The sequence below is a fragment of the Lactuca sativa genome, chromosome 6 (assembly GCF_002870075.4).
Source record: "Lactuca sativa cultivar Salinas chromosome 6, Lsat_Salinas_v11, whole genome shotgun sequence".
In the NCBI taxonomy this organism is placed as follows: Eukaryota; Viridiplantae; Streptophyta; class Magnoliopsida; order Asterales; family Asteraceae; genus Lactuca; species Lactuca sativa.
The window spans coordinates 48,042,056-48,055,875 of record NC_056628.2 but is presented as its reverse complement, the minus strand read 5'-3'; the positions used below and the strand labels follow the sequence as shown (position 1 = coordinate 48,055,875).

General features: G+C 35.5%; 1 protein-coding gene across 3 annotated transcripts; it reads left to right on the top strand.

The window, feature by feature from the left end:
- The first annotated feature begins 2,551 nt into the window (after positions 1-2,551).
- On the top strand, positions 2,552-6,891 carry LOC111909325 (uncharacterized). 3 transcript variants are annotated; one of them, XR_008224737.1, is made up of 3 exons: positions 2,552-4,988; positions 5,979-6,073; positions 6,375-6,891. XR_008224737.1 is itself a non-coding variant. In XM_023905131.3 (2 exons), exons 1-2 carry the CDS (start codon positions 2,714-2,716, stop codon positions 5,981-5,983), a joined length of 2,280 nt encoding a protein of 759 aa, XP_023760899.2. In that variant the 5' UTR covers positions 2,552-2,713; the 3' UTR covers positions 5,984-6,891. The 3 variants fall into 3 exon arrangements, 1 of the variants encoding a protein (XP_023760899.2); XR_008224736.1 differs by having other exon boundaries at positions 5,979-6,152; XM_023905131.3 differs by having other exon boundaries at positions 5,979-6,891.
- The last annotated feature ends 6,929 nt before the right edge of the window (positions 6,892-13,820 follow it).

Genomic DNA, 13,820 nt, shown 5'->3' with positions numbered 1-13,820 from the left:
AAACAGTTACCGATGAAATAACTCGCTAATGGATTACCAACATATTGTCTATTACCAATGGATTTTGGCATTATAAAAATATTTTTTATAAATTCATGAAAAATTAAAAAAGAACTATATATTTAACAAAAAAAAATCTTAAAACATACATCACATCCATATTTTAAAACCAACAAATATAAAATACAATATTCGACATACATTGAATCCATAAATTTCATATATGTATCCAACATTAAATGCACAATACTAAAAATTTAGTAGCAATCTACTTTTTTAAAGAGGTATCTAAAGTTTCATCTATAATTCTCAAAAACTTCAACAACTGGAGCATATCCTTCTTGATTAGCTTATGGATTCCTCACCGCTAGAGATATATTTATATATTGTTAAATACCATAAATGCCCTCCAATGTTGACAACAAAGGGTAAAAAGTAAAAATGAATGATATTAATGAGTATTAATTATGATAACGCGTAAAAGATGTGAATTTATGTACAACATTCCTCCATCTGAAGTTTGAATAAAAAAGAGTTAATGTTGAGAAATAACAATGTACTTTTATGAAATTCTTTGTTATAGTTACATACATTAAACTCTAATAATAATAGGAGTCTATTTTTGTTTTTTTCATGATTATATAACATATTGTAAGTTTAAATCATAATAGCAACCTATTTTCAATAGTAATAGCAAAATTGAAACATCAATGCAGATTTAGTCATTGTGGTATCCCAAAAAGTGCAGATTTGGTCACTCAAGTTAACTTCTGTCTAAAAAACGAATTCAAGCTACATTTTTTGGGATACAATAGAGACAAAATTTGCATAGAAGTTTCAATTTTGGACATACCATGCCAATGAAAAAATGAGATTTAAACTTCACTTTTTGAGATACCATAGAGACCAATTTTGCAATTTACTCTTAAACAAACCCAAAGATAATAGAGTTCACATTGAAACCTGGTAGATACTCCAAAGTTAGCACCTTTGTTGCAGTATAATCCCAAAATACTTGCTGCATGACATCAATGACCATGAAATTATATCATAATGCAAAAATTCCATGATAATTTGTTTTCTTGATGTTGTACATACATAAAACAAAAAGAAAGGGCTCCAGGAAGACACATACATGCAATCGAACTTGTTTGTTTGTATAATCATTCTCCTTGTACAAGATCCTGCAAAAAGAATGACCAAATTAATCAACTTAGTAAAGGACCATGTTATCCTTGTAAAGTGGTTGAACGGGTAATGGAGTCCGTATGGATAAAGTATTATATACATAAAAACTATTTTTCTTTTGGTCCAAAATGAACTCTCAAAATGATGATAAACTTGAAGTACATTTTACCCTTGTGTATAGAAATGATGATAAACTTAAACTACACCAAAAAAATAAAAGCTTCACTATTATAATGGATAAAGTGTTTTATACATAAAGAGATGGTAAACTTAAAACTATATTAGAAAATAATCTGAGTAAATGACCATTTTACCTTTTATTTTTTATTAAAGAGATGGTAATCTTGAACTACATTAGAAAATAAAGCTTCCTCACTATCACGGACTGCATATATTGATCATTGATATCTCTTCTTTTGTCAATTCGTTTGTTTTCATAACCTGAAGATGTATATATGCATACTAGGTGTGAGCCCCATGTATTACATGGGTGTATTTAAAACAATTAAATATGTATAAACATTTGAGAAATTGACTTTATAAGAAAAATAAGAAAAATATTGAATTACTAAAATTAGAGTGTTTTTTTTTTTCTTTTTTAAATTTTAAACAAATCATTTAGATAAAATAATCAAAACAAATTAATGACATTTTATTTTAAAATTTTGAAATTATAAGGAAAGTCTATTAATGAAATTGATATGCATTTATTATTAAATTTAATTACCATATGAAATTTAATAAAATAGGAAAACCATAAAATTACATATGAATTAAAAATTAATTTAAAATAACGACAAAATGACATGTGGCAAAATGAATGAGAGCGTAACAAGTGGCAAAAAAAAAAAAAAAACCCTTCGTTTATTAGAGAAGATATGCCCGTACTCTTTAGGCTGTACCCTGGCTATCTAAGTGGATCCGCTAGGGAATTCAGGCTCTTTATCTATTTATTTATTTATTTTATCAAATAAGTACAAGATATTATTGGGATATCTCTTCTTCTCCTATTTCATTACAATATTGAGCTTAAACATTTTTGGCTATTTTAAAAGAGTTGCTATTATATTTGGACCGTAAATAATTTTGATTTATAATATAATGTAGCCATATTTATTTCCGGGTTAGCAATGCAATATAAAAAATAATTTAGGCTTCTAGACGAAATTTTAGAGATACCCCGGAATACCAAGGACTTCTACGTGGATCATACGAGTGGGTCTAAAAATAGAAAATAGAAGCATTAATTATTGCATGTAGCATCGTAAATTTTGTGGTCAAAGTCATTGGAAATTATCCTCCACTTCAGTCCTTTTAAAGTTCACTGATATGTGGCCGACATGCTTTATGAAAAGTCATTACTAGTTTGTTCCAGATCATTCAAGTGATCCATCATAGCATTATTGGAGGAAACATATCAGCTTCAATTTAAGCCATTCTGAAGACATACTCTGCACTCCGCTTCTCCTTAATTGCACCTCCTTACGCATACCACACAAGTGCCATTGATAAGAAAACCAGGAGGATGATCATGGATATCTACGGAAGATCAGAGCATGATCCGGAATTCAAGGTACTTGAGGCGTCTTGCCCAAATATTACAACAGAATACCTATCTTCCCTATGGAATCTAGTATACCAGTCACGTCAGCAAAACCAGTACAGCAAACCTATGCCGTGGATTGGGATGTATATAGCATTAGCATCTCTACTTTGTGTCCTTGCAATGGTGGCTGATTTATTACATGGTTTGCGAAACAGAAAGCTATGGTTTCCATGTAAATATTTCACTCTGAATGCCGCATCTCTCACTGTGATAGGTGTTGCAATAAAGCTGCCCATGGATCTAACTACTCTCATGCCAGGTGCTATTGACCAGGCTACAAAGCTTGGAAGCATGAGCTTTATGTGCACCATGATGGCAAATTTATTGCCTTCTTTAGCAACCATGAACGACAAGGAGCTAGTCTCAAACATGATTGCTGTAGTTGTTCTGGTAATCTCCTTGGTTGTCAATTTTTGCATTCAATTAGACACGGGAATTTTATTCTATATTTCTGAAGGTGCATTCTTTTCATATAAAACACCGTTCCTTTTTAAATTTAGTTATGTAGCCGGTTGGGTGGTTCCGATACTCATGTTGCTGATAATATATGCATGTTCATCTTTAGCAATTCTAAAGTCCAAACAGATTCTAGAATCCAAATACCAAACAGCTAATCAAACAGCTTTAAAGGATCTAGTGCTGCCTGATGGAAGATTAACTGTTGCGAAGCTAAAGGAGTATGTGACAAAGTACTGGATCATGGCAGGAACCGGAAGCCCTCAATTTCTGACAGTCTGCTCTATTTCGACATCTGCTTCAGGGGTAATATGTGCTGCAAGCACTGGCTTCTTTATTTCACTTATGATTTACCGATTTCCACGTGTAGGACATCAAGAGGACTATAAGTCGGATTATAAGTGGTCAATGGTAGTGATTTTCGTGATACAATCCATCGGAGTGATACTGGGTACAATTGCCCCGCTTGCCAGATGTTTTGCAACCTTAAGCTTTGATTTGTCAATAAAATGGATTTGGAAGCATGTGAAGATCTGTGAAGTAGAGAGCTACCGGACTCAGAAGTTATATGATTGGAAATATAGTTTCATACCATTCCTATCCGGTGGCCGCAAATGCAAGATTGTCATCCAGCATTTGAAAATCCAAAGTATCATTCTTTGTGTAGGATTTCAGAAGACAGTCCTTGTAGCATGCAAGATGATAAACATGATTACAATTCTGTTTATGATATTTGTCTTGTTTTGTCGTTCTTGTTGGAAATGGTTAAAGGCCATTATGTTTAGCACATCATGTCATACATTGGGAGAACAGCCTAATGAGCACCTAGGAAAAGATGAAGATCTTAGGGGGTATGTTTTGCAACTTCACGAAGACTTACAGTTTACTGAAAAAACACTGAAACGCTTTTTAAAATCTGTGAATCGCTTGATCCTAAAGGCAGAAAAACAACCCCCAAAGAATCTTATGAAGCTTCTATCAAAATCTCATGGTTTTGAAGGACTTGCAAAGTTTAACAGCAATCATGTTCCTTCTTTACTTCCAAAGGAATATGTCAATTGTTGGTCTTTGCCTTTGGTAACTCTAACATCCATCGCCATGTCTCTACCTAACATCGAAAAGGACATGGTTGATTGCTTGCTAAATGGTGTGAGTGAGGCTCTTTTATATGTCACGCTCGTGGAAGAAAGCCTCAATGCTAGTGATCATGATCATGTAAGCATTCAAAAGGCAGCTGAAACTTTGTGGGTAGATGTTGAAGTGTACCATAAATGGTTAGGAACTAAGCTGCCAAGCCCTAAGTCTAAAGTGAATACACCGAGAGAGATTCTTCAATGGTTAAGGGATAAGGCTAAGAGGAAGGTCAACAAGGTGGAAAGTATGGATATCAGAAGCCGAAGTTATGGTTCTAAATACATGTCTATTTGTGCCAATTCAATGTATCGTATCGCTGAGACAATCTTGCTCAACTATCACGACAACATTGAGCAGGTTAGCCAAGATAAACTATTTGCACATGTATCATCAATGATCGCTGATATAATAGCTGCTTGTGTCACCAACTTACCCCAAGTCATTCTAATGAAATGCCGTGAAAGTGTCATAGAGAAAAGGGAGGCGAGTGTTCAAGCTGCAGCTCAACTTCTAGGTGAGACTGCAGAGATAATCATCACCCTTCAAGAACATGAACTTCCAAGATTGAATCCAGACGAGTTGGCGTTTATCGACAAGTGGTCAGGTGCTTACTTAGAGAATTCGTTTCCTTGACAACCATTTAGGTCTGCAAGTAACCTGGCAAGTTCATATAGATTTATCGTACTTTCTATTCCTTAAAAGAATATAGAAGATTATGTCATTGTTTATTTGCTTTCCTTTGTTAATATTTGAAACTGTGTTGGTCAAAGGTCATCGTGCATGGGGCTTCAAAGTCATTGAAACCCTTGCGCAAACATTATATATGTTGTTGTTTCAATCTATATTTGTGGTGAAGTTATCTTTTCGTTTCATTCATCTACATCAGTGGATGGCATTTTTCTACCACTTCATTAATTACATATTCTATTATTTTTAACCTCAATTACTAAATGACATCAACAATGGTTAATCTCTCTCATAAATTATTTTAATTAATTTAAATAATTTATGCTCATGCATCTAAAATCTCTATAAGCCTCTCATTCATATTGTTAAATATACATTATATCTATAATGTCACAAACAAACAAATAGGTTAGGTATTTATTTTATATACATGATATACGGAAAAATTAATATAATTATTATGTCATATTTACAAAAAAAATGATTGAAAATATTATATAATCGTTATAAAATTTATATTTCATTAATGTTAGTAAATAATTAATAGAAATAATTAATTAGTAATAAATAACAAATATTTAAAAACTAAAATATAATTAACCATATAAAATGAAATCTGATTAAAAATGGATAAGTTAGATACACAAAACAAAATATAGTAAGCACTCAATCTATAATAAGCATCATATAAAAGAATATAGTAAACCGATCTGTGTGATTCGAAAACGATAATTTTGTACACCTGCAAGCGAGTATAGGTAGGTTGAAGAAAGGAAGAAGATTTGAGATAACCCAGATTTGTGTTGGTTGGTACTATACAAGAGAAAAAGGGCCAATATGAAACATATTGTGTTTCATGTTTGTTTTTTAGTCTAGATTAAATAGGTTGTCATTTTTTTTTTTGCAGAATAAGGCGGAGATGATGGTTGTGTTGGTACGGAATCCAATGGCGATGAAACTTGGCTAAAGAAAGAAGAGAAGGCAAAGAAGAAAACTGCCAAGGTGATGATTGGTAGATGATGTGACCTGGTCACCAGACGATTACGCCTTGTGCCTGTGATTATTCTGATGAGCCTGCAAGGTCACAACAGGAAGGGCCTGTTAGCCGTTCTCTGGGAGGAGTGATATGTGTATTTATATATATATATATATATATATATATATATATATATATATATATATACATATATATATATATATATATATATATATATATATATGCACTTTATCTTAATATTTTGGCCTTATTTATTCTCTTTTAGAACTAAAAAGTACTTATAATGCTTTGAATTATGTTTTGCAGCTATTCGTTGTCGATAAAGCACAAAAGAAAAGACTGGAGCGGAAACCGGGCTTAGAAGCTAAAAGAAAGAAAAGAATGTTGAGAAACCAAGTATGCCCCGTGTACCTTAAGGGTACGCCCCGCGTACAGACTTGCACCGGATAAACTTGATCGCGTAATTATCCTTAGTACGCCCCACGTAATCCCACGTACGCCCAGCGTACGTAAGTCGGCTACAAAGGCTATAAAAGTCGATTTTCAGCTAACCAGGAGGGGGGATTCGACTTCCAACTTAGTTTAGTCGATATTTAACTTCTGTTAAGCCGTTTTGAGGGTTTAGAAGGCGGCCGGAAGGTCGTTAAGCTAACGGGAGCGGAGATCGGAAGGGTTGGAGAGCGGATACATGTCGGTAATCATATGGGTTGTTAACGTGACCATGTTTAGCATTCCATTGTGGTACTTTTCTGTATTTAGTTTCTGATTTGGGTGTAAAAACCTTTTACTTTGTGTTTATGATTGAATGAAGCTTTGATTATTAGACTAATTGCTAGATTAAATTGTTTGTTTATGTTTAATTTATCTTACCAAGCTTGTTAAAAGACCCTTATGTGTTAATGATGATTATTTTCTGTTAATTGTTAAGTGAATTAAGTTGCATGAACATCTGCTTGATTTGCTTGTCTCTTATGATTTTTGATGACCATCGAGATTATAAGTCTAGAAATAACGAATGTGAAACTAGGATTAACTTGAGAATAAGTAAGTTAATGTGTGAGCCTTGTTTGATGACCATCAACAAGAGGTTAAATTGAATTAATAATTCGATTAACTATATTTACAAGTCTTGCTTGATACGAACTGAACACTAGGAAGCATGTTAGTTTAACCAACTGATCACTGTTTGAATTGACTTGTTTGCTAAAGGATTAGTTATAGTGAACACGAATCTAATCATTTTAGGAATCGGTGAACATGAATAAATGAATTTGTATATGCAATTGTCTATGTTTTCAAGGTGTAATTTGTCTAAACCAAAGTACCTGAAGAGATTTGTTTTCCTGTTAGTTTATCAAGAGTAGTTAATTAATTGTTAGTTTGTAATTTATTTCTTTATTCTTTTCGTGTGACCTATAACCTATAATTAAATATATTAAATTAATCAACCGTTCCCTGTGATCGACATCCGACTTACCTAAGCTATACTGTAATCTGACTAGGTACACTGCCTATAAGTGCATAGATAGTCTAAGTTTGTTAGGTTATAAATATTAAAATCAGTGGGTACTTTTGTGCACATCAAGTTTTTGGCGCCGTTGCCGGGGAACGGCTTGTCATTAATTTAGTTTATTTGATTATTCGTTATTTGTTTTTAGTTAGTTTTTATTTTTAGTTTGATTTTCTTTGATATCATTTCACTTGCTGGGAAGGTTCTTGTTTTTATTTGCAGGAATTTGGGATTGTACACATTGCTTGACTTAACTTTTTGCATGGGTTTTGAGAATGAAAGCGATTAGGGAATTCTTGACCTGCTTAGCCTACTACTTTGTTGAATTGTCCAACTCAATCCATAAGGCGTAGTATAGCAAGGCGTATTGTGGTGGTTAAGTGGAAGACCGAGCTCTTGCTGTTCTTGACTAGTTAGGTCACTTCTTGTTCCGCTTTTAGTTAAAGGTGCAAGGAAAACAAATGAAATATTCTAACGGGTCCCGAAAGTGGGTATTTTCGCAAACCAATTCTTGCATGCAAAGGTTTTTAATCAACCATTGTCGTTTGATCTTGACAAAGATCAGTGATTGTGACGTCTTATTTTTTTATTATTTTTGATCACTCATCGTGAAGTCATTAGTTGCTGAATTGATTAAGAAATTAAAAAGAAAAAAAATATAATAAGGTTTTAAAGTCCCTAGATTAAATAATTAAAAAGAAAAGGAAGTTAAATTAAAGGAAAAGGAAAATTTCCAAATACAATTACGCCCCGCGTAAGTTTAATTACGCCATGCGTAATGTGCCCAGATCGCGGATGAACATTTCAGGGTGTTGAGGTTACGCCCCGTGTAACCTTGTGTTACGCCCCGTGTAATACGACGACCAGGTATATCTTTTGACCCTTTGACTGTTTTGTGTTATTCTTTCAATCCTCTCCTTTCTTCGCACACACTGTGACGGACGAAGTCTTTCCAAGATCTCGATTGTGCTTCTTTTCTTGTCAAATCCGACACACAAGTAAGTATTTTGGTTACTCAATGGCATGGATTTATGTTTCAATTGATAAAATCGGCTGCATTTAGCTTTTGCTCGAAGGCTAGGGTTTATATGTTTCTCGAATTAGGGGCCGATTTCGCAAATTTGTGGTTGTTTATGACTTGAATAGACCGATTTCTACCAATGAACTGAACCCTAGGACCTAATTTTGTCTTAATCCCGTCCCATATCCATCGATTAAAGCTTGGGGTCGCACGCCAAGCATACGCCCTAAAAAATCGATTGACTGCCCTGTAAAGTTTCCCTGTAAACTTAGATTGACTTCAATTGACCCATCAATTTGAGCTCGGGGATTGATTTATATATTTTTGGAGGTCCCGTTTTTTTTTTTTTACTATCTTGGACCTTGAAGTAATATGCCCATGTGTATGCGCCATGTATGTTTATTGCTTACAGTTGGTTAATCTGGACAAAAATTGTGATATGGATTATGACTTTAGCACAAGCAAACGGACTGGGATACAGTTTCGTGAGCCTAGACGTACGCCCAGCATACATATAATGCCCAAGGACCAATTTTTTTTGGTTTAAATATTATTAATGCTGTGATATTTTGTTTGGTTTTGTGTTTTGTGTTAATATGTGCAGATTATGGCCCGAAGGACGCAAAGGACCAACCCACCCGAGGATGTGACCGATCATCGTTTTTTACAATTTCCGCAAACGCTGAACGATGCAACCCGGGCACGTTATGTCACCAACTTGAGCTTGCTTCTCACCAAAGAGATTGATATTGCACCATCATTTGATTAGGAATTGGCTACCAGGACTGGACTTGCTGCTTTGATCCAGGAATTTTTGCAATACACACACTCGGACGCGAGTGGTGTGGAATTGTTTGTGTGTCAGGGATGGGCGCGTTTGTTCAGGATCCAGGAGCCTGTATATCGGGCGTTTTTGCTGGAGTTCTACGCTACAGTTTCCTATGATCCTCGGAAGGCACTCGATGACAGGATAGCCTTTGCTTTCAGACTGGGAGGAGTGAGCCGGGAATGCAGCGTGATAGAGCTTGCGATTCGGGTGGGTGTTTACACAGCCGATGAGACGAGGAGTGTCCACTTCCCGGCATTCCTTGCTGACTGTCTCACGGACCGGCCAGAAGACTATAACGAGAACACTTTTTGGGCCGAGATTACGGGAGGAGTTTATACACCATCTACCGCACGAGGGGGGATGATTCGGTCTACTACGTACTGGATGTTGCACCAGTTGATTTCTATGTCTCTCACGCATCACAAGAATAGTGAGAGAGTGCCTTCGACGGACTTGTATTTCCTATGGGCACTAGTTACTCCAGGGAGGCACCTGAACCTTCCAGTTGCGTTAGCTGCATATTTGGGACGGAGAGCCAGGGGACTTCGGGGGGATAGCCCGATATGCAGAGGGCATTTTGTCACACGGTTAGCTCGATCATATAAGTTGCTGACGAGTGAGATCAAGATCGATGGTGTTTCACGACATGAGGCCGATGAGTCTTCAGCTGTTAGAGTCGATGCGTGTATTAGAGCGGGGTGGAGATGGTGTCTTGAGGGTTCGAGCAGATGATGTGGCAGATGAGGAAGGTGCCGCCGAGCCACAGCCGAGACGGGTCCAGCGGCGTAGACCTGCTCCTCGGGGAGCGCAGCAGGGACCTGAGCCAGAGATTGATATGCCCTACCTGGCTCAGGGCATTGACCGCCTTAGCGAGTATGTTGCACATGTGGACAAGCAACAACGGTGGTATGGGGATGCGTTGAACGCATTCTTTGCCCACTAGGGGTTTTAGTATTCGGTTCCCTACCCACCACCATTCCAGTCACGATTTGATGGGGCCGGTACTTCTGGGACACAACCACATGATGATGGAGATGATGAGTGATCCTTTTTATTTTGTTTATTTTGTGTTATTTTTAGTTTAGTTTAGTTTTTTTTAGTATTTGGTATGTAATTAAACTTGGATTTATTTTGTTTTACTTTTGTTTTCCATGTTGATGCTCTTTGGTTGTTTAGATTTCTGCGGAATTTTTGCCCTTAGAAAGCTGGCAGTAAGTTCAGCAGCTAGGTTCGACTGTTGCTAGAGAGAGCCGTTTGAGAGTTGAAGATAATAGTCAAGACCCACAATTTGTCATAAGTGTGGGGTGCATATTTATTTATTGAGCGATCGTTTTGAAGATTGACATTTTTACGATGATTTGACTCTTATGATATGGATGAGTAGTTCCCACACCATAGAGTTTTATTTTCACGCGTGGAAGACGTATCATCCCGGCTGCCATGACATGGTTGACATTTTCGTATGTTGTGGGGGATTTTTCATCGCGAGAAGAGGATGTCATTCTTGACGAGACGACGTGGTCGACACTTTCCCACGTCATGGCTATTACACATTGCATTTGTTTGCAATCTTTTGCACCACATTTTTGAAGATGGCGGTCTTGATTTTATTTTTCGGCAAATTCAGAAGCAGCAGTTCCGGTTTTCAGTCTTTCAGTAATACTTGGAGCAACTTGTAGCAGCCCCATTCGATCTCGCCACAACTACCCAGGGGAGTCTGTTCCTTTTTCTCCCTTTTTATGTTCTTAATTTGTTTTAGCATACAATGAGGGCATTGTATGAAATAAGTGTGGGGTAGGGGGTCGGTAAAAGTAAATTAAATTTAAAAATTTAAAAATTTAAAAAACTTGAAATAATAGTTTAATTTAGAAAAATCTAGTGATAATTTAAATTTTGCTAATATTGTATGAGATAATCCAATGAGAACTCAAATGTTTAGTTGAGCCAATATACGTTATAGTGCATTTGTGGGTTCCCTTATTTTAGTGAAATCATAGAACAAAAACATAACCCTGCTTGGTTTGAGGGATGCAATATGTTTAGCAGCCTAAACCTGAAATGTTTCCAGGAAAATTATTATCATTAACCAATAAAGGTTGAGGTTGAGCGCCTCTGTTTAAGCATGTAGGTTTTGAGTGAAAAAAAAAAGTGAGGTACATGTAATATAAACAAAAAAAAAAAGAATTACGAAAAAAAAAGTTTGAAGAATTTTGGAGCAAATAAAGTGAAGATCAAAAGATCAAAATTCTGAAGAAATTCAAAAAGTTGAAGATACCATAAATCAATTCAAATAAGGTGGTGAATTCAAAGAAATCAAAGATCAAATTATCAAGGAAGTGAAGAATTCCAAAAGAAGCTCCATAGTGGTATCGAAAAAAAAAAATTTGTAATTCTAGATTATGTACGCTTAGGTTGCTCAACTAAAAATACTTTGAGGTTAGGAGGTTTTCTGCGGATGGATTCGGAGGGTTGCATAAAATGAGCATTGTTCGGAAAAAGTGGGCGAGTGTTTATGAAGATTGTGAGTATTTAAAGTATGGGGGGGTACTTTAGGAAAATTTTAGACACAAATGTATGTGTTGAGGTCTTGGCATAATGGCTGAGTTTTAAATGGATTGTTTAGTGCGATATTGGTAAAATAAAAGTAAATTTGCTTGGGGGCAAGCAAAGGCTAAGTGTGGGGTATTTTGATATGTGTATATATATATATATATATATTTATGCACTTTATCTTAATATTTTGGCCTTATTTATTCTCTTTTAGAACTAAAAAGTACTTATAATGCTTTGAATTATGTTTTGCAGCTATTCGTTGTCGATAAAGCACAAAAGAAAAGACTGAAGCGGAAACCGGGCTTAGAAGCTAAAAGAAAGAAAAGAATGTTGAGAAACCAAGTACGCCCCGCATACCTTAAGGGTACGCCCCGCATACAGACTTGCACCGGATAAACTTGATTGCGTAATTATCCTTAGTACGCCCCGCGTAATCCCACATACGCCCAACATACGTAAGTCGGCTACAAAGGCTATAAAAGTCGATTTTCAGCTAACCAGGAGGGGGGATTCGACTTCTAACTTAGTTTAGTCGATATTTAACTTCTGTTAAGCCGTTTTGAGGGTTTAGAAGGCGGCCGGAAGGCCGTTAAGCTAACGGGAGCGGAGATCGGAAGGGTTGGAGAGCGGATACATGTCGGTAATCATATGGGTTGTTAACGTGACCATGTTTAGCATTCCATTGTGGTACTTTTCTGTATTTAGTTTCTGATTTGGGTTTAAAAACCTTTTACTTTGTGTTTATGATTTAATGAAGCTTTGATTATTAGACTAATTGCTAGATTAAATTGTTTGTCTATGTTTAATTTATCTTACCAAGCTTGTTAAAAGACCCTTATGTGTTAATGATGATTATTTTCTGTTAATTGTTAATTGAATTAAGTTGCATGAACATCTGCTTGATTTGCTTGTCTCTTATGATTTTTGATGACCATCGAGATTATAAGTCTAGAAATAACGAATGTGAAACTAGGATTAACTTGAGAATAAGTAAGTTAATGTGTGAGCCTTGTTTGATGACCATCAACAAGAGGTTAAATTGAATTAATAATTCGATTAACTATATTTACAAGTCTTGCTTGATACGAACTGAACACTAGGAAGCATGTTAGTTTAACCAACTGATCACTGTTTGAATTGACTTGTTTGCTAAAGGATTAGTTATAGTGAACACGAATCTAATCATTTTAGGAATCGGTGAACATGAATAAATGAATTTGTATATGCAATTGTCTATGTTTTTAAGGTGTAATTTTTCTAAACCAAAGTACCTGAAGAGATTTGTTTTCCTATTAGTTTATCGAGAGTAGTTAATTAATTGTTAGTTTGAAATTTATTTCTTTATTCTTTTCGTGTGACCTATAACCTATAATTAAATATATTAAATTAATCAACCGTTCCCTGTGATCGACATCCGACTTACCTAAGCTATACTGTAATCTGACTAGGTACACTGCCTATAAGTGCATAGATAGTCTAAGTTTGTTAGGTTATAAATATTAAAATCAGTGGGTACTTTTGTGCACATCAAGTTTTTGGCGCCGTTGCCGGGGAACGGCTTGTCATTAATTTAGTTTATTTGATTATTCGTTATTTGTTTTTAGTTAGTTTTTATTTTTAGTTTGATTTTCTTTGATATCATTTCACTTGCTGGGAAGGTTCTTGTTTTTATTTGTAGGAATTTGGGATTGTACACATTGCTTGACTTAACTTTTTGCATGGGTTTTGAGAATGAAAGCGATTAGGGAATTCTTGACCTGCTTAGCCTACTACTTTGTTGAATTGTCCAACTCAATCCATAAGGCGTAGTATAGCAAGGCGTATTGTGGTGGTTAAGTG